This window comes from Parus major, chromosome 3, assembly GCF_001522545.3.
Source record: "Parus major isolate Abel chromosome 3, Parus_major1.1, whole genome shotgun sequence".
In the NCBI taxonomy this organism is placed as follows: domain Eukaryota; kingdom Metazoa; phylum Chordata; class Aves; order Passeriformes; family Paridae; genus Parus; species Parus major.
In genome coordinates this window covers 52,560,691-52,581,980 of record NC_031770.1, presented here as the reverse complement: position 1 = coordinate 52,581,980, position 21,290 = coordinate 52,560,691, and the positions used below count along the sequence as shown (strand labels likewise).

At 41.5% G+C, this 21,290-nt stretch overlaps 1 protein-coding gene and 1 long non-coding RNA gene across 3 annotated transcripts in view; one reads left to right on the top strand and one right to left on the bottom strand.

Annotated features, from left to right (window-relative positions):
• Window positions 1-16,585: 16,585 nt before the first annotated feature.
• The window catches only part of TMEM181 (transmembrane protein 181), a 35,169-nt gene continuing 30,464 nt past the window's right edge, over window positions 16,586-21,290 (top strand). The window contains exon 1 of one of the 2 annotated variants that reach the window (XM_015622869.3): window positions 16,586-16,757. In XM_015622869.3, the coding sequence (XP_015478355.1) occupies window positions 16,627-16,757 (131 nt within the window). In that variant the 5' untranslated portion in view covers window positions 16,586-16,626. The remainder of the gene's footprint in view (window positions 16,758-21,290) is intronic. The other variant, XM_015622870.3, reaches the window with a different exon arrangement.
• Window positions 16,642-20,577, bottom strand: LOC117244041. The gene is made up of 3 exons (XR_004496398.1): window positions 20,404-20,577; window positions 16,981-17,091; window positions 16,642-16,733 (listed from the first exon to the last, which is right to left on the bottom strand). It is a non-coding gene; the product is annotated as an uncharacterized LOC117244041 (long non-coding RNA).

The window sequence follows — 21,290 nt, the reverse complement described above, 5'->3', positions numbered from 1 at the left end:
TTTCTCATAGAGTCATGCAGGTGCATGCATTCTTAAGTGAGCAAGCCCAGCATGTTTTTCTTAAAGCTTTTGAAAATTTGGTACACCATTTGTGAACTTTACTTACCTAGACTATTTTTAAATTATATTTTTTTTAATATCTTTTTTTTTTTTCCTCCCGAATATACCATGGTATACTTGCTTTTCATTGTATTTAAAAACTACCCTGATCTGCCTCTCCTTCTATGTATCTTGTGTAATAGATTTTGCAGGAGGTGCCTAGAAAGTATTGTTGGTTTCCCTATAAAAGTGTGGTTTGTCCAGATTCTTTACTGTCTACATGATTGAGAGATGGACTGATTGCCCTATTTTTCCTTGACGATTTGGAGTTGTAAGAGTTGTCCAGCTGTTGCTTAATAAAATTTTGCAGACTAGAAAGTTGCTGATTTGTTTTTGTTGCATTCTGCATATTGTCAAGCACCTTAAATACTTCTAAAGCAGATGACAGATCTGTGCTGGAACAACCTGAGTAATAACCAGCCAGATGCCATTACACTTTCTCTTTTCAGGAACTGTACCCACAAGTTCCACTGGCACGTGTACCAGCCCTGTCATACCTTGTGTCATTCACAGGAGAGGGGATGGATGGCAAAGATTTTGTGGTGGTAATCTTCCTGTCTGCCTAGATATCAGCTGGTTCTTGTGAAATTTCTACCCTGCTTGGTCTCCTTTTCAAGGAAATTACTCTTGGGGTTTGTGGTACTTCTCATTTTGTCATTGATAAACTGAAAATGTTAATGTCACCACAAGGGATTTGCTCTGTCCTGACATCTTTAACAACAAATGCTGTGATGGCCAGTGTTTATTCTCTGGTTTATTAAAAAAAACCAAATCATTTTGGGAACAAAGAAAACAAAACAAAAAAGGTGGTAAAGTAGCTTACCTTGCCTGATAAACATCTCAGCTATGGTACAAATGAGAAAATCCTGACATAGATCCTCATAACAGACCCAGGTTACCATTGGAGTTTTGCAGGGGTCTGTGCTGGATCCTCACCTCTTCACCATACTCATGGGTAGAAGAAGTTTGAACATTGAGCTACAAACTTTATTGATGATGTGAATTATTAAAAATAATAAAGGCACTGACCAATTGTCAGGAGTCTCAGAAAGTCTTCATGAAACTTAGCTAATGAAATAGCAGGTGAAACACAGCATAGGTAAATGTGAGGTGGTACACAGGGGAGAAAAATCCTAACTTCACTTTTGCAATAGTGATCTCTGCAGTCATCTCTGCTACTCAGGGGAGACCTTTTGACAGAATGAGAGATAGTGCTCTGAAAACATCAGGTTGGTACCCAGCAGCAGTCAAAAGAAGAAACTAAAATATTGGGAATGATTGGGAAAAGAGCTGACAGCAAAGCAAAAGATACAGGATCACTGTATAAAATCGCAGTTCACTGCATGTATTGTGCAGTGCTGGTCCCCTTGTCACAGAAAAGGGAGAGATCTAGAGAAGATTCACAGAAGTTCAGAAGAAGGCACACAACCTCCACATGAGGAATTAGTGTGAAGTCTAAAACCCTTCACCCTGGAAAAGAAATGGGTTAAAGGAATTGCTAGAGAGCCACCAGAACAGGAGTAGTGTTGAAAGGTGGATAGGTATTACCTGTTGTCTCTTCCTGCAGAAAAACTAGGAGCTATAAAATGATAATAAAGTGAAATGCTAGAGGAGCAGAGATTCAAACAAAAGGAGGAAGTTCTTCAAGGAGGTGACTAGCCAAAGCCACTTTGCCAAAGGATGCTGTGATACAAAGAGTTCACAAGAATTCAAAGACTGGGATCTCTCATTCATCTCTCTATGAATGAGAGACCCACTGGGACACAAAGCAAACTACCATAGGAGTTGAAAGTTCCCTGAGCTAAAAATAGATGCTGGGACAGTATTAGGGGAAATACCATGTGAATTTGCTCTGTTGTCATTCTTCCCAAGGAATCTGCAAATGGCATTTGTAGGAGACAAAACACTGGGCTTTACTGGAATTTCACTGTGAACAATTGTCACTGCACATCAGCCTTTCTAATCCAGGCCTAAACCTGGAGTGTCAGGCTTTGGGAAGAGGGGAAAGGAAAGACTTCCAACCTCGTGCCTGAATGCTTTGCACTGCAGCTGTGGAAAGTCCTCTTCTAGCTCAGGGATGGAGTGCTGAGGCTCTGCCAGTGTGCATTAAACCTTCCTTAGCTCAACTCAGCTAAGGGAAATACCTGGGTTATCTGATGAGTTTTCAGATCAAATTGAACTTCTGCTAAAATGCAGAAATTAATAAATTAATTGTTAAGTCTGGAGACAGAGAAATGAAGCAACAATATAGCTTCTAGTCATGGCACTCTGCTTTGCCTTTTGCTTTTTTGCTTTGGCTATAGTGTTAGTGTTTACCTGAACAGTATCTGGCCAGGTGAGCTGAGCTGATTATCACAGTTTCCTTTTAGATCAAGGTTCCAGAAGTTTTCACGGTTTTCCTTCTTTTCCAAGGATATTGACTTAAAATATAGTCATCTTCTGCTTCCCTGCCCTGTTTTGTGTTAATTTAGGGGTGTTCTGGAAGCTACAGCACTGGTAATTGATTCAGTCATGGTAAAAAATCTCTATCTGCTTTGCTCAAGGGAACTGAGCAAGTACAGTGTGGTTTGTTGTTCCAGAAGGTCGATTTTGGAATGCCCCTTTCTGCTGGGTGCAATCAGCTAAATTAACACATGTTGTCACTTGCAGTTTGTAAATAAACATCAAGCTTGTTGCATCACTTTCTCCGCATGTTGGAATAGAAATGTGAACAAAAGAACGCTGGAGCTGTAACTGGCTCTGAAGAGAGAGGAGGCATGAAAGGAAGCAAACAGATCTGGGAAGGTGGTTTGTTGTAGGGAGATAAGTACTGACACATGCCTGCCTGGAAATAGCAGGTGATGCAAATGCAAAATTTATCAGTAATGGGCTGCAGCAAACAAATAAAAACGTAGACCTTTAGGAAAATACCCTAGGAAGGTTCCTGTGATTGTTTTCTTGCCTTGTAGAGGGCCTAATAGCATTTACAATTCATACATGATTTATATATGCTTATGGTTGCTGTTGATAATAGTGGTGTCTTGTTTTTATGATTTGAGTGAATGCATGGGTGATTTTTGCCTGCTACTGCCTGGCATAGAAGTTAGGATGTGCAGGCACTGAGGGAACAATATTTAATCCAGGGCTTTTAAAAGACAAGCTTGTAATACAGCAACTATACATACAATTAAGTTCATATATACAATTAAAAAACTACTGGTTACATCATGAACTTTTTCACCAAGACAGGTTATTGCTGTTGATGTTCTCTCAGTAATGAAATACTCCATTCTATATTTGCATCCCTACCAAAATAACTATCGATAATAAAATAGCAATCTTTACTTACTGCTTTTTTTCAAAAGCAGCCCAGCTTTCATTATGCAATTTTAATGGGATAGGAAGCTAAGTAATTACCTAGTTGAGAAAGAGTTGTACAAGATCAGGAAAAAAAAAACCAACAAAAAACCCCACAACCTGAAGTACCTCATATCAATCACTATTCATCTCAGACCTTTCATCTTGCTCCTATCCATTATAGATGACTATTGCATATCCTCATTTTCTGTTCTGTTTAAAACTGACAAATTTCAAATCTTTCTTAGATCAAAGAGAAATCTATTCATCTGGGGGAATGTTTTGCTTTGTTGCATCTTCTGATACTTTTATCCTTTCCAGCTGTTCCACATTATCTTCCATTTATCACTTCCCCATGGAAAAGGAGGAAAGTTAGATTTGAACTCCATGAAGTAACATTTCTTTGTTCTCCTTTCTCATTGCTCTCTGTGGTAATAGTCCTCTCTCTTAAAACAACAGCTTAGTCGTTCCCTTTGTTGCACAGTTTTTGTGAGATTAATTTCTTCCTTTTTCTTTCAAAGCCATTTAGATATTTTAAACTTTTCTTTGGAATCTGAAAGGATGTGTATTTTAGAGAAGAGTCTTTATAAGGCAGATGTAGCCAAAGGAAGATGCTAAAGATGATTTAAACATCATTGAGTTTTCTAATTGCCTCATGGAGAGGCAGCCAAATGCAGAGTCTCATCTGCAGAAGTCATGTAACTGTGATTTGACTTTCAAGTGACTTCTCTGTATCATTCATGATTTTTCTAATGAGGGAGGTGTCCTTGTTCTCATCAGATCTATGCATACACCTTAGGATTTTTGTCCTTGAGCTCATCTGGCAGCTAGTCACCTGCACCTGCAGCTAGTGTCAAACAGCACATGTTGTTACTTGTAATTTGTAAATAAACTTCAAGCTTGTTGCATCATTTTAACACATTTTATTTGTATGGCTTAGCTCTCTAATGCTAAGATTCCAGCTTTGTTCATAAAACCACTGCTACTGTTGCTTATTTATATGACACTAATAATTTTATCTGAAGTTTAAACAATACACAGGTTTAAGTAGATCTGTGTAAAAAGAACACAAGTGTGAAAAGAAACCAAGTATTTCTAAAACCCACAGCACATATAATCCCTTTCAGGAATTTCTGTATTTCTTCTGTTCAGGAAAAACATACTTCCCTGTTCAGGAAAGGGAATAAAATCTTGAAATCAAAGAAAAAAAGTGTAACAAATGCTCTGGAAAGGAGATATGATCAAATCAAATGCAATTGAAAAAACCCAGGAAATTTGGAAATGGAGTGACTACAACCAAATGGACAGAGACGACATGCATTGCAGTGAAAAGGACCAAAACTTCCCAAAATTACTCCAATTTAAATACTGAAATCAGGGAAGAAATGTATATAAGGAGACAGGAGAATAATTTGAAGAAATTAAATGGTTAAAAAAAAAAGGAAAGTTCCAAAACTGACTGAAAGTGATAAAAGTGAATGGGATAACAAGAAGTGCAGGGAAATGGACCGAAGCTTTCCCAATTAATCCTCACTGAAATCACAAGATTTCATAACCTTTCCTGAAAGGCAAGCCATAAACTGGGAGAGCACCATCTCGAGAACTGCCATAATCCACAATTAGATTCCACTTTTGAAAATGATGGAAAACTGAAGCAAGAGTGAAGTGACATAAGCTGAGACACTGTCATCCAAAGCACTGCAGTTTGTGCATTACAAAAATGTTCTCCAAAGAAGAAGGCAGTAGAACTGAGAAAGGAGAGGTTTCTGGGAAATCAGGGAAGATGTCATGGCCTGGGACACCAGTAGCATATGAGTCAGAATGTCAAGAAAGGATAAAAAAACCTCCTGAGTGAAGGCATGAGCATAACTCGCTTGTATTCAGATACATCTATGCAAAATGCACCATGAAGGTCATCTGTGACATCATCACGAGAAAGACAGCAGCCATCAAAGGTTTTTTCTTGTGTAAATTTTTTCTGTGTGAATATTAAATGTGAAAAGAAGCAAAATACAGTGGTAGATTGTGAGAATGATGGAGTCATGTCTAATCTGAAATAGAAAATGTTGCTCATTAAGAGCAATTCTTATGCCATAAGAAAATATCCTTATTTATTCAAAGATAATAAAAACTAACAATCTCATAGAAAGATTGCTGGCATCTCTGAAGTTACAAGCAAGCCAATGAAGAAGAGATCTTAGATGTGCATCTGGATAGGTCTGAAAGACTAAAACATGGAATTCATGAAGAGAAATCAATATTTATGACGTGCAAAAGGTGTTGCACTCATCTACTATATGTGGATTCCTGAATGCAAGACACAAAGTTGAAAACAATTTCATCAAAAGAACAGATGATTAAAATTACTTTGACAACTGATGATGTCAAGTCATCAGTCTTTAAACTGCATCTCTACGTTCTTTTGGAAAAATCTTAGTGTGGCATGCAACTGAGGACTAATCAGCTGAAGAAATTAAAGGAGCAAGATGTACAATGAAATTTGCTCTCAAGATTTTTAAGTTATGCGGTAATTATATGAACAAGTAGGTAATTGTACAGTGCAACTGACAGCCATGATTTAACTGATTAAGATAACTCATGAAGAGTTAGTAAATATGACTTCAAAATATCAGGTGGGCGTTAAAACTTTGTTAGAAAAGTTTGAGGGCACAGTGGTGCGAATGATGCAGGTGCTATTAATCCATTTACTCCTCAGCCAATTTCCTCCCTGATGTTGTTCAAAAAATATTAGTCAGTAAAGTTAGGGAAGAAGAACATAATGATAGCAGGAGGAATTGTTTTAGACATGATTCAGCTGAAGAGAAACATCATAACTGGACATCCAAGTAGAAAAATAAGATGTTTCCAAGGACCGACAGAAAGAATGGAGTTGGAAAGTACTTGTGAAAGGACTTGGAGATATTTCCTAAGAAAAATACAAATTATTGTACAACACAAGGATTAAAGATTCCCTGTGTTTTCCCTAGGCACTGGCAACACTGGATTGTTACAAGTGTGATTCCTGCTGATATTGTCTCTGTAACTGCAGAATGAATTTAATCCAAAGAATGAAGTGACAGCTAAGTGTTGGCATCACCAAGCCATTAGTACCAAGCAAATGAAGCTGCAAAATTCATGAAACATTTGATATTTCCAAATGACAGCAGAAAAAAGAGAAAGGTTCAGATTGATGCAAGAGAGTGTAAAGCATGTGTTCATTTCAAGAACAGAAGTTTGAGAACAGAACTGTGTAGCAATGGAAAAAGTTTAATTCCATCAGCAGCCCAATCCTCATCAAATTTATAGCTAAACAGCCACAGTTACCACTGAAGACATATTTGTGCTTGAACTTAGCCTGGGATGCAGCAATTTTATGTCTTAGCCAGAACATCTGATGATGAAGCACAAGCCTGGGCAAGATTCACAGGCATCTATGAAGTCAAATACTCCCCTGAGGCTGATGTCTGTGGATCTGAAACAAGCCTATGTGTCTTGTTTGAGATGTTAACACTGCTGGGAGTGAGGAAAAGTTGGGAGGCAGAAAAGTCATGCAGGTGTAGTACCAAGAACTGGAGAGTTAATCAGATGTCTTTGAAACTTAAGTGAAGTGAAATCCTAAGGTGGGAAATACTTGGTGTCACTTGGTTTCTTGTGCTAGCCTTTCTTCCAGAAGGGGTGAAGGAGGTCCTGGCTGTCTGTGGGCATGTGCTGTGTACAATTACACTGGAATTTGGAGACAGTTCACACAGTGCAAACCTCTCATTCAGTCCTGTAAGGTGTGGCCAAGCAGCTGGCACCCAGAAGAATGTGGACAGGGAGTGGATGTTTGGATCCTCCCCAGCATGGCTGCCCATCACATTTATTGTCAGGTGTGTAGTCTGTGCTTGTTGTACATGTCAAAATTGGTAATGCCGCTGCTTGAACAAAGATGTATAAACTACAGCCCTGTGCAGGTGCGAGGTGCAACAGTTTGCCTAACAGAAGATTAAAATAAATATTGAATAACATCATTTTGTTAAGATTTGTAAACAATACAGGTGAATTCTTTTGTTTGGAATAGAATCTTACAAGTGTTTTATAGTTTATAAACATGTTAAGGTGAAATACTGTATTGTCTGTTCAGGATGATTTTAAACAGTAAATATAAATAATTATTATTATTATATAATTATCAGGTTTTTACTGATAAATATGTGAACCTTAAAGGTTACAGTGCAACAAATATATTGCTAACAGACAGGGCACCATTTTTAGAAGCCTAATCATTACTTTGAAGCTACCAAAGGCTGTAGGATCTGAAAAAAAAGTAAAAAATATAAATCTGGCAACACAGATGTCTTCAAAAGCATTATTAAAGTTAGCTTCTTCAAATGACACCAGCAGCTGAATTTTTTGACCTTGGTTCATTGACTCTGTGAGCTGAATGCTCCCAGGAGAATTACACGCAGCAAGCTCACCAAGTTAGCTGGATATTCCCCCCAGGTGCTTCCTCACAGTGACTTTTCTAATGCAGTGACACAGTGAAGCCCTGTAACTACAGTTACCTCTGCTTGACTCAGAGTGATTGAATAAGCCAGCTTTTCAGCTTCACAGTGTTGCATTCTAATAGCTTCCCTTCTATTGCCTTGGTCTTTATTTTCCTGGATGTGTTAATTGAGCCAATGAAAAAGGAAAAAAATCAAAATAAAACCAACTTCAGCACAACACTTTGGCTTTCCAGCTGTGTTACACAGAGCATACAAGAGAGCCTCAAAGGAATTTGATCTATTGATGAGGGTAAGGGTAGAGGGGGCAGCAAGAGTGGGCAGGGGTTTTTCATGGCAGCGCAAGAATAAAGAGAAAACATCCACAAAGCAAACAGCAGTTCCTGAGGTGCACCTGTGGTAGGAGTAGGAAGGCAGGACAGTTCACCCTAATTCACTGGGCCTGCATGAATTCACTGAGAGGGGGAATTTCCTGTGGAGCAGGTGATGAACAAAGATACAGACTGCCGCAGTAGAGACTGAACATAACCTTTGGAGCGCCAGAGATGAGAGAACTGCTGGCTGCTGCAGCAGTGTCTTATAGTATGTCACAAAAATAAAGTGACACAGATCCTTGCTGCAACAGAAGTCACGTGGGACTGCAAAGCAGTGGGTTTCAGCAGGAGGAATACTCATTGTAATTCCCCGAGGGACCAGACAGTACACCCACAGGCAGCCAGAAGAGACAGCTTGGATCATCAAAGAATTTTGAGTCTTGAGAGCAGTGCTGAGATGTGAGAAAGAAAACTGTTGTGCTGGATTGCTCATGGTACAGATGCAATGAAGTGTACCCAGGATATGGATTTGGTACAAACTGGGATCCAAAGAACTGTAATTTTAACAGTCCTCATCTCTCTCTTGTGGACAGCAGTAACTGGATGGAATCCTACTATAGCTTGAAACATGCTGTACAGCCCCCTAGTTAAATGCTTCTAAAGAAATTCCTTTCTCACATAAGAGGCATTAGGCAGAGTATCAAGAGATTCAGAGTTCTGGAGCCAATTCTGCAGTTTCAGCTCTAAAGAAAATCATCTCTCTCCAAAGTACACGAGGTACAAAGTACATGAGCTAACTTTGAGAAAACATGTGGGAGTCTACCAGCTCTACTTTGTCACCCTGAGCGATGCAAGATGGTACCACATACTACTTACTGTGGGAGAACATACTGCTAGACTTGAGCAGAGTTAACACCTTCCTTCCTCTTATGCTCAAATACATGGGTAAATCAAGCACAAAATTAAGTCTCCTGCCAAACTCATTCCTCAGCATAGTTAATGACTTGCAGTAGTAACCAGAACTGATCTGGGTCAGTTCATCCTGTTTCAATCCTTTTGAAGAGCTGACACTGGACTAGTTTGTCATGAAGAGTGGCACAGAGCAGGCTAAAGAGAATTCCAGTCAACTGGTGGATGTATGCTATACAGTCTGATATATTCTAGGAGCCTGGCAAAATGCTTAGCTAACAATATTTGGAAAAAGAAAATAGGCAGCAGGAAGCAGACCAGCCATGCAGGCAAAATAATAAAAAGGATGATACTGGAGTCAGTTGAAAATTGGAACATAAGGATGTAAACCTTATGGATGTGAGAAAGTAGTTTTAAGTGGTACGTTATTCTGGAGGGGAAAAAAAAGGGTTCTTATCCCACTGTGTCCTTTGACACTATTATTTGAGGTTATTAGCTCAATTTTTAGATAAAATTTCATTCACGGGGTATTTGATAAAATAGTGCCTGGGGTTTCAATGAAGAAATTGGCAATAGCTCATGTGAACAAGGTGGGCTTTCAATGGGTTGTGAACGAAACTTAGAGATCTTATAAAATAGCCTGCAATGTGGAATCCTTGCTGAGTGAGTGTTTCTGGTGGGATTTTGCAGAGACAAGTACTATATCTTACAGTAAAGAGGGCTCAAAAGCAGACACAGCACTGTGGTTGTTCAAATCTGTACATGGCATAAAACTGCCAGAAAAGCAAATAGCACTAAGGACAAGGCAGTGAAACATTACTGAAAAAATGCATTTTTAATGCAGGCAAATGCAAAGCTATGCATTTAGGAGCAAGGAATGTGGCCATGTCTTCAAAATCAGTAATTTAGCTCTAAGAGCTGCAGAACTGATTTGGAGGCACAGGTTAAAGCAGGCATCTCAGTTGGGAACGTTAGCAGTCCTGAGATCTTCCTGCAAGAAGAGCTAGTACAATCCTCAGATTGGTAAGTAGGGCAGTGGGAGGAGGGAATTGATTTCACCTGATAAAATACTGGGCCAGCTACTGCTGGCCAGGCTTCTGTCTTACAAGAAGGGAGAATGTTGAAAAACTATAAAGTTCAAAAACTGAAGAAAATGCCTCACAGCAAGAAATTCAGCTGCTTAGCTTATTTCAGAGAAAAGCGTAATTAAATAATTCTCACTATCTTAAAAACTTAGCTGAATTAAAATACCAAAATCAAAAGGCACTTTAATTTAGCAGGAAAAGGCACAACAAGCAGTTATATCTGGGGGCTGGAGCCAAGTACAAAAAGAAGCAAAACTCTTAATGATGAAAGTTATTAACATTGGAACAAGCTCAAAGAAGTCGTGGATTCTCCATTCTGTGAAGCGTTCCAAACAAGGCTGCTTCAGTTAGATGAATTTGGATAGGTACAGAGGTAAATGTGTGAAACATGCAATGCCCAAAGGCAAATTGTCTCCAGAGGAATAGTCAAGGTCTTGGTTCTCTAATCAGACAAATGATGACCTGTCTGGAGGGTACTCCTGCTCTTTCACTGCATACCCACTTACCCTTTCCTACAAGTGGGGGAGAAGAGAGGGCCTGAGGATTAGGAATCCCTGTCTGTTGTGGGCTTGTGATTTAGTCACACATGTTCCCAGGCCTTGGATTCTAGAAATATGCCCAAGTCCTGCAAATTAGCTGTGGTTTTAAATGGCTGAGTAGGAGTAGGAGACCAATTCATTTGTTTTCACAAGAAAAAGTTAATTCATTCCAGTGGGTTGCAAACACAAGCTGAAAACTCTGTATTTTTAAGGCTTTTCTATTACTTTTTTTTAAAAAAATAAAGTCATATGCTATTTATAACTGGGTATTCATCTTTGTAGTTCAGAGCAGAAATGACTGACTGGGGAAAGGAGACTGCCAAGCATGGAATGAGGCCCTCCCCTGGTGATGCTGCATGTTTCTACTTAGATTTAGCAGTACCTAGAGGGTCTCACTGTCAGTGCTCGCTCCTCACATTGGGCACAAATTGACAGTGGATGCAAACTGACTGATGCTATCAGTTTATTATCCTACAGTAAAAGTTTCATATCTTTTCTCAGTGACTTCTTATAGGCAGCTCCACACAACACAAATTCATTCCTTCTTCCTCAACCAGCCAACTCCTTCCTATCCTTTGTGAGGCCGCCTCTTTCTGTCCATCACATGGGACCTTAACCTTTCCTCCTCACAGCACAACCAGCAAACTCTCAACTCCCCCTAACCAGCTAACTCTCTTCTTTAACACCCATCCTTATTGGACATAGCTGTGACCTATTAAGGGCAAGGTTGTTCCACCTCTTTGGTAATTGGTGCAGCAGCAAGTCATCGGGGAGAGACTGCATTCAGCACTATTTCTATTCTTTTACAATTCACCCACATCTCACCATTCATTAATGTGTGACTGGGTATGTAGAAAATAATGAGCTTCTAAAAGGAGAGAAGTTTTCCAAAATACCCATCACTTTTCACTATTTCCACGTTAGTTTTAATTGCTTCCCTTGAGATGTACAGACAACAGTTCAGAAACGGAAGAATGACGAACAATGGCAAAGTATCATGTAGCCTCCTATCTGAATAATCACCTACTGTATGTGGAGCAGGTGGCCAGGTGCTGGCAGAGAGAGCTGCAGGGCTGGGTTCTGTGGGCAGGGGCCAGCACTGCCCTGCAGGATGGTTTCAGACAACTTCAAGTTGGACCCAGCACAGGAGCACAGCATGGGCACAGCATGGGCACAGCTGGTAGCACCTCTGTGGAAACACATTTAAGATAGGGCAGAGGCAGGAGGATGGGACAAAAAGAGTGACAAGCAGCAGAGGGACACCAAAGTTGGAGGAGGAGGTGTTCCATTCTGGGGCAACCTCCCCCCCACCAAAAAAAACCTGTTGTTTGTTGTTATCCAAATCAGTGCCCAAAAATTTATCTCGATCAACAATAAATTAAGTTTAATTCCCTGAGTAAAGTCTAGTTTTCTCCCAACAGTAACTGGGAATTGATCTCCCTTTCTTTATCTCTACTCATGAGCTTGTTTACTCCAGTCCTTTTTATTTCATCCTGTATCCAGTTGGTTTCAGAGAAGGGAGTAGGAGTGAGCAAGCAATTGGGTAGGAGTTTCACTCATCCAGGGTCAACCCACCACATATTTTTAGTCTGAGATTATGAAATTTGTTCCTAATTATTCCTGAGAGATAAGACTGTATCTCACAAGAGACATGAATTTCAAAGGAAGAGTAATAGGCATCTCAAAATCAAAACAAAGGTGTTCTGCCTAAAACAGGCATAGTAACACTGCAGGAGGGATATGTCATTACATGTATTTTCTCAAACATTATGAAACTTTTTAGAAAAATAGATCTTTGTAGTAGTTTGAACATTGTGTTTAAAATTTTCTCTGAAATATGCCTGCAGCAATATGCTGTGTGAGAACTGAAAAGTACACATGGTGATCTATTTAATGGACTAAAATAATAAAATACAAGTCACTGCAGTTAAAAATATGCAGATGGTTTAAAGTCTTCACTAGTTGCTATCTAGATATCACAAGCTGTTGAGTTTTTATTTCCCTTAGTAGTATTCCTTTTAATACCAGTGGGATATTTAAGTTAATAAATGCCACTGGTAATTATTATTCAATGTAGTTGACCTTTGAAAGCCAATAATCACAGTGAAGCACCATATAAAATGTTGATTAATATACAGGACAGGCAATTTAGTTAGGGTCCCATTTCATCTTTCCATTGCTCTCAACATGACAGTCGAGAGAAAAGCAACTCAGCCATACAAAGAGAGACACAGAGCATGAACAGGTGTGATCAGTGTTCCTCTCTGTCTACCTTGAAATCACCTCACAAGAGATTCTTCTTCAATTTTGATCAAAAAAGATTTTTAATCTGATTTTATTTTCTTGTCCTCACATCTCTTCAAAGCAGGATAGACACAGGGAAGATTCATCCCCAAAGATACAGGGAGAGAGTGATGAGTCTTTCTTGTTGCTGCTGTGAGGGTCAGGACAGCCAGCTGCAGCCTGTGTAGAGCTTTACTCCTCCCAGCGATGACAAAAGCAGCTGTGGCTCCAAAGCTGCTGTCAGCTCAGAGATGATTTATTATGGGTGATCTGTCATGGGCTGTCCCAGCTGTGCTTCTGTGCCACCTCTTCAAATAAATAAGAAGCTTGGCATCACAGTGAACACCACCCTCCTGCCAAGCAACATCACCTTTCTGTCCCCAGTACTCTGCTACGATCTTCTACGTGCACAGCAAGGGCTGTGTGACAACACTTGAGTCACATCATCGTCACATCGCTGGTTGGCTGTGACAAAGCAGTTTTCTGGCAGGAGAAGGCATCAAGCCATGATGGCCTGGGGCAAGGCAAAGGTTATTCTCTTCCAGAGTTAAGGCAGCATTGAATAACAGGGCAGGTGGACCAAACTCAAGGGTTTTCTGTGGGGCTCAGCATGGTTTCTACTCTGCAGCGTGGGGATACCCAGTGACTACTCCCATATGTGGTGAGACTCAGGGGCATAAATGAAGCTGTGTAACAGCAGCACAGGTTCTCTGCAGTCAGTGCAGATGTGTGTTTGTGTCATCTGATGTACCCATCCTTAATTCCACTTGGAAGGAAAAAGGCAGTTGCTCCTTTCAGCCAGCAGCTGCCACTACTGCCTTTCTCTGTCTCAAAACAGTTTTGAGGGAGAAAGTATTTGTTAAGCAGGTGGACTTCTGTTTCTTTGAGGGGGTTGTTCCTTTACTGGAATAAAAAAGCAGGGGGAAGAAGGGGACTTGAATTGGCAGCATTTATTCCCTTAACTTCTCAGCACCAGCTGCTTTGGCTTCTGAAAGTCCAGAGTAATAACCCTGGTGCTTTTACATGGATTGTTAAGCTTTGTATTTAACCACTATCACAATATAATACATGTGGCTGATGCTGCAAAAAGCTCACTATACAAAGCGGGATAACCAGGAAGAAAAATGAGAAGGGGGACTTCTGATAAGCTCCACCCTCAAAAATAAACTCTTTCCAGGTTATGTGACATGATGCAGTGCAGATGTTGAGTTTGATCACATCTTAGTCTTAGACTCTTGGGACTTTTCTCTGCCTCATGAAGTCCAGAGGCACTCAGGGGATGAATTGAGTTCCAGATGCTTAAATTCTAATTGAGATTTGTAGGATTCTCAGTAGTATCTTAGATTGGTTTGTTCTTAGATGTTGTTTGATGATGCCTCTCTTTTATCATTTTCTGTGAAAATCAGCAAAATCAGGCTGACACAGAAGGTGCTGTGCTTGGATAGATGAGGTACCCTGAAATGAGTGGGATAAGACATGCCCCAGTGCAGGTTATCTGCTGGTTACTCTTGCACCTTATTTGCAAAGCTGCCTATGAAACCTTGGCCTCCCTTTGCTTTTACTTAAGTTGTGCTTCCTGCAGAACCAAACACATTTCTGTGCCAGCCCAGTCTGTGCTGTGACTGCACTGGACAGGAAAGATGGACACCCCATAATGGGAGAAGCATGATGCTAAGTCTGGAGGGCTGGGTAAGTGAGCAGCAAGCTGAGATGTTCCATTCATCACATATCAGATCTTCACAAAAGAAAACAGATTGGCAGTTTTAATAGAAATGTCTGTTCAATATTAAAAGTATGCTTTAATTCTTTTCTCATTTATTAAAATAAGGAAACCTGGAATTTCTTTGACAAAAAGGATTGGATGCAAGCTAATTTTTTTTTATACCTTAAAGAAATGTTACCTAGGAATTGCATACAACCCTGAGTACTGCTTGTTTTGTCAATGTATTGAAGTACTGGATTGTATTTGGAGACTCAGAATGCATTCTTGACCTCCTTAGAGTCTTTTGAATTTTTAATGTGAACCACAATGGGGATATGCAGTTGCTTGTGTCTTCCCACAAGCTTTGCTATTCACAAACATCATATTAATCCTGTAATATCTGGTATTTGTTGGTTGAAAAATGCTCTGGTTTTTCTTGGTAGCAGAAGTTGGTGGGTTAATATGTGGTCAATGCTAACAACTTCTCTGTGAGTAACCTGCCAGCCTTCCATGGAAGGTGTGAAACCCTCCCATGGCATTTGAGGTGTAGGGAGACAAACACCATTGAAAGACAGCGTGGATAATGTTCAGCACAACAAAGAACATTGCATCTCTGGAATGGTGCTGCTCTGGGCCTGCAAAAAAACGAACAAACCGACCAGCAAACCAACAAAAACCCCTTTGTCTCCAGCTTGAATGTGCACATGGTTTTTATCCTGCTACTATGTCTTCTCAAGCTTAGAACTATTCATAGGTAGGAAATAGAAATTCTCAGTCAGAGGTGAACCTTCCTCTCCCTTTCTCCCCCACCTGCTGGGGAAGACAAATTGTCTGTCCCCCTCCCACTGCACCAGGAGCAACTTCTTGCCAGAATACATTTGTGAGAGATCAATTTAAGTAAAAATGCATGTTCCAGTGTGGTCACTGATCCACTGATCACTTTGTATGTGATAAAATAGACTAAGGGCAAGGCTGGGAAACAACCCAGCCCAGCTTCCTGAATGTCAACAGGGAAGATATTTACATGAGAGGAACAGTAGAGAAGACGTCTACATTTATACCTTATAGACACAATGATTCCATATCAAGAGTAACGGGATTTTTGCTTTTGATATGGATATCATCACTGCCATTAGGTAGTGAAAATTAAAGCTTTGATTGATTCAATAATTTAAACGAGTTTAAATATGAATTTGTTTATGAAAGAAAGTTTAATATGAATCAAGATAGCATAGTGCTCTGTAAACTGACTAGAGTTCAGTTCAGAGTTTCTAGATTTAGACGATATAAACAGCACCATTCTTAGTTTTGTACCATGTACAATGTCATGATCATGAAAAGTAGATTTAGCATAGGGTTTCTTTTACATACCTGCTACTCTGGGGAAAAGAAACAATAAAAATCAGGGCATTTATTTTACATAGAGATGGTATGCTTTGAGAATAAAACGTTTTTATTAAAAAAAACCAATAATAACGGAGATGTTTTCAGCAGAGGTAATGCGAGCTCGCTGCTTACTCCCCGGCGCCGGCCGCCCCTCTCCGTGGTGCTGAAGCGGCTCCCGCCGCCCCCGAGGGCGCGGGCAGTGCGCGGAGAGCCCGCCCTGCATCCTCCGCCTCTGCATCCCCGGCTGCTGCATCCCCCATTCCTGCATCCTTCCTCCCTGAATCCGCGGCCCCTGCATTCGGCCCCTTTCTTCCCCCTTCCCTGCATCCCTCTTCCCCGCATCCCCCGCTCCCGCATCCGCTCCCCCCCGCATCCGCCGCCGCCGCTGCGGCTCCTGCGCCGCCCCCGCCCCGCGGCCGCGCAGCGCCGGGCGGGCTCCGGCGGGGCTCCATGGCGGAGCGCGGGGCCTGAGGCGGCGGCCTGGGCGGCATGGAGGCGGATTTCGCCGCCTTCGGGAGCCCGCTGTGCGGCGAGGTCAAGCGCTTCTGCCGGCGGGTGCGGGAGACGTACCGGGAGATCCAGGAGGACCTGACGCCCTACAAGGATGATCGCTACTATCGGTACTGCCGGGCGCGGCTCCGGCCGGGAGCGGGGGGCGAGCGGGGGGCGAGCGGGGGCTTGGCTGCCGGGCATCACACGAGGAGCCCCGGCTGAGCGTCCGGGAGAGGCCGCCCGGTGCCGGGGCTGCTCCAGGCCAGCGCCCGGGTCCCGCAGCCCGGCGGCGGAGGGGCCGCTGCTGGATGTGCCGATCAGACAGCCCCACGCCTCTCCTCCTGCCCTCACCTGTTAACACCTTTACACAGGCAATCCCCATCTGCGTCCCTCTGTGCTACTTCTTTCCCACTGTCGTAATAAGCGAAGGGGATATGTTCTGGAGGCAGCCGCGAAACAATCCTGGAATAGGATAAGAATAGATTAGGAAAATGAGAGTGGTTGGCAAAGGTTGAGGTCAGAAGGGATACAGATACATGTACTGCGTGGGCTACAGCCACATTTCTTCTGAGCCTTGCCCCTGCTGTTTCCGTGACTGACCAATGATGGCTGGAGAGTATGGATGAGGTTACACAAGGCTAGGAAAGGCTCCGAGGGTGTTGGACTCCTGGGTTATAATTTAAAAGAATTTTTGAGCTGGAGGAAGGTTCCAAAAAAGCAGAATGAACATCAAGAGAAACAGGTGCTAGGAACTATGCAGAGGATGGATGCTGTTCAGCCACACAAATACAAGTTGGGTAACAAACAGTTATATGACATTTTTTGTCTAAAAAGGGTATAGAAATTGTAATCTTTTATAAAATAACCTCTTTTAACAGTGACATTGTCTTATACACGTGAAGAAGGTAAATGTAGAGCAGAAGCATAAGATCTGAGAGTTACACCACTTATTTTAGACAACATTCCACAACTTAGTGCAAGCTATGTCAGATTCTGAACACCACACTTCAAGGGCCTGCCAGTGGAAGAGAGGATAAGACAGGGATCTGGATAATCAAAAGTCAAAAACATAGCTTTGAGGAAAATTTGAGATTACTCCCCCAAAAGAACAAACATTGAAGTTGGAGGAATAGGAATTTCTCTAAAGAAAAACTTCATGTTCATCTTGGACAAACATTACAGAGTAATATTAACTGAAGCAATAAAAGTTCTTGCTAGACATAAAAAAAAAAAAATCTGAATGAGAAGAATGGCAAAACACTACAAGAAAGGATTATCCAGAGAGACTTAACATCTCCATCATTGGAGGTTTTAAAAAACTTTTGACAAACACATGCAAGGAAAGTCTTAGATCTGCCAGATGCTGTCCTAAGACAGAAGATGAGGTACCTTGTAAAGTCTCTTCCAGCTCTATTTTACTGTGCATCTGGGCAGTCTGCTTCTGCACAGTACCCCAGCTGTTCTGCTTAAGTCATTTGACTTCAGTATGTGTTTTTTCCCAGTGAAAGGGCAGGTGGTCCATTAGATTGAATTTATCTCATTATTCACACCATCAGAGACTACAGAGTCACAGAGCTTGAAAACACAGCTTGACAGCTTGGCAACATCTAATAAAACCACGGTGTTTCCTGGCAAAACAGAGTCTCCTTGCACTTGAGCCATGGGAGGTGATAAGGAGATGGAAATGTACCTGTGTGCATCTGGCAGTCTGATGAGGAATATTTGCACTGGAACGGAGAGAGGAGAGATTAATTTGTGGAATTTGCAAGCAAGAGGTCCTGGGAGAGGCATTTGTTCAGCTTTATTTCCAGAAGAATCTTGAGCTCTCCAAGATAAACTGTTAATTAATTTTTGTGACCTTACGAGTGTATGGAAGGACTTTCTGCATTGAAAAGATGCTACCTCAGTGAATCAAATGAGCTTGTGGAGTTAGTTCTAGATTGCCCTTTCTTCAGTGACAATACCCCCAAGAACTATCAGCTGCTCGTCATCTAGAATGAAATGGAGTAATACTGAACTCTTAACATGGAAATAATATTTCCTGACTTACAAGTCATGCTAGTACTTCTCTGCATTACCAAGATTTTAACCTAAGTGCTGTAAAGTGAGTTTCTGTTACTGCCACTGCATACCTGCTGTTCTGGCCAGTGTTTCCCTTCAGCACTATGGATGGATGTAGCAATGGCGCCTTTCTTTTTAGATTCCTGGTGTGGAGGAGTGTTTCTTGATGCTACCATGCATTCTTCTTACAGGCAACTCTCACTTATGGGAAGAATTCAATTCTTGATCCTCTTGTCCCTCTTTGTTTTACTCAGGACATTTAGTCAGGTTATAAATGAGCACACCCTGGGATGTAATGTAGAGACTTACTGCTCTGACAGCAGAAAGAATTTTGGAAATTTGACCAAGGAAATGCTGTGTGGCTTGTCTTTACTTCAAACCAAGGAGCTTCTCTAAAATAACCATGTTACTAAAAGCAAATAACATACTAGATCAAAAAAAATAAAATAAAAAAGGGTAAAACCATATTTAAAGCATGTGTTTTCCCTTTCACCCTTCTCTGAGTGCCAACCAGAAAACACAAAATTGGGAAGCCTGGAGCAGAGCTGATAGAGAAAAGGAAAACCACCAAGCAGTCAGTCCCCTTTGTGACCCTTGACTCAGGAGTGCTTGCTGTAAGCTGTGCTGTATGTGCTTATTTTTAGTGGCAGGGGACTCAATACACGGGGGTGGCCTAGCTCAGAGATGGCTGACAGAGCTGTTATCCCAAGTAACTGTCTTTTCGTGCCATGGATGGCTGAGTAATTTCTGATTCAGCTCTGAGGCCATCCCAGTTTAGTGACAGTTTTTGGTGATGTTTTCCTTTAATGCACAGTGCTCTTGAACGTACTGTCCAGCAGCTTTCTGTGAGCAGCCTGTTCTCTGGACACAGGGCACAAGTGAGGCTGGCAGACTCCTTGGCTATCCCAGCTTATGTCATCCTCACTCTGCAGAGTCCCAGGGCACTCATTCTCACTATAGAGACGGTGGGTTGTCCAAGTTAGTGAGTTTGTTCTTCCCAACAGCCCAGAACAGACTGTACCTTGTGTGTCCGGTGTATTTCCCCATGAGCAAGAGCTGCTTCCCTCAGTCATCTGGGAGACACCAAGAGATCAGGGCTAGCCATGGCTCAGCACACTGATGAACCCCATCTGTCTAGGTTAGGAGTTGCCTTTGGCAGACACGGCACTGCATGGTATGCTTGTCAAAGAGACCCTGCATTTACAGACTAGTAGGTGTGACATTCAATAACCTCATTGGTAACCCAAACACAAAGCTGGGCTGGACTCAGTGCACTGAAGATTAGTCTGTGGTACACCACGTCGTGCTTGGTGCAGTAGATAAGCTCAGAGAAGGCAGAGGAGAAAAAGTGTTACCCTCTCCCATGGGTCATGTGGACTGCCTTAAAGCACATCAGATTTATTGTAACAACTTCTGGACTGCTCTAATTTGTACCTCTGAAAAATTTCTCCAAGCAAGCCCCTTGAATGAACAGTTTGTTCATTTGCCTGATGTCTCCCCCTCCCACTCCCAATATGTTCCTTCCTCCTTCAGCATGCCTCCTGGCCAGGATGGCAGGGCAGGGAGAGCTGGCAGAGGGCTGGCAGATGACAACGCCCCTGCTTCTCTAAGCCACTTTGAGCAGACTATTGGTATGAAAAGAGCTTAGCACCAATGTTACTAAAACACATTTTTATCTCTTTGACATGCTAGCAGTGAGATACCAAAACTTACCAGAAGACAACAGGTTTCCCAATCAGCTGATGGATATTTTTCAGTGGGAATTTTGTAACTCTATCACCTAGCTGATGTTGAAGAGTTCAGCTTGCTGGAAACATTTTGATAGGAAATGCGTGCCTATCTGATAGACAGGAGAGAGCAGGAGGGTGGCCAGATTGTGGTCTGACATCAGAGTTGCATAACTGCAACATGGCATTCCTGAAAAATCAATTTCTAGGTTAATGAACACATCCCACTGACCAATCAGCATATACAGGGAAGCACAGTGTTGATGCTTAATTTAGTAATAATACCCAGAGACTGAGATAAATGACCTACAATCTGCCCTGCTTTAAACAAGGGATATATTTTAAACTCCTATCAGGGAATAATATGACATTTTGTACATCAAAAAGAAAATACTATATATAGGACATCACGAAAAGTATATTTTTACTTGCAGCTTTAATTAATGCTTGATATTACATAGACAATCCTCAAATCATGTGGGAAAATTTCATTGACTGGTTCTGCTCCTTTTGCAAAAAGACCAGAGAATACCACATCATTTCACTCAGCAATAAAGAGAAGCTGTTAATTTTTCCTTAGAGAACTACTACCTGTGTGCTTCAGAGAAGAAACTTTCCAGAAAGTTTCCCAAGAAAGCTGTTGTGATAGAATACACATTTCTTCCGCAAATCTTCTACCAGGGCTCAAAGTGCAAGTCTGTGAGAAGCCATGGAGTCAAGAAGACCTCGTTGGACATCTGTAGTCAAAATTCCTGGAAGGTACATGATGCCTTCATCCTTGACCCAGACAGGATCTTCAGTGGCTGCTTTGAGCCACAGCTGGTACCTTTCTCCTGTTCTTTCAGGGTCTTGGCAATTGGAAGAACCTGAAAT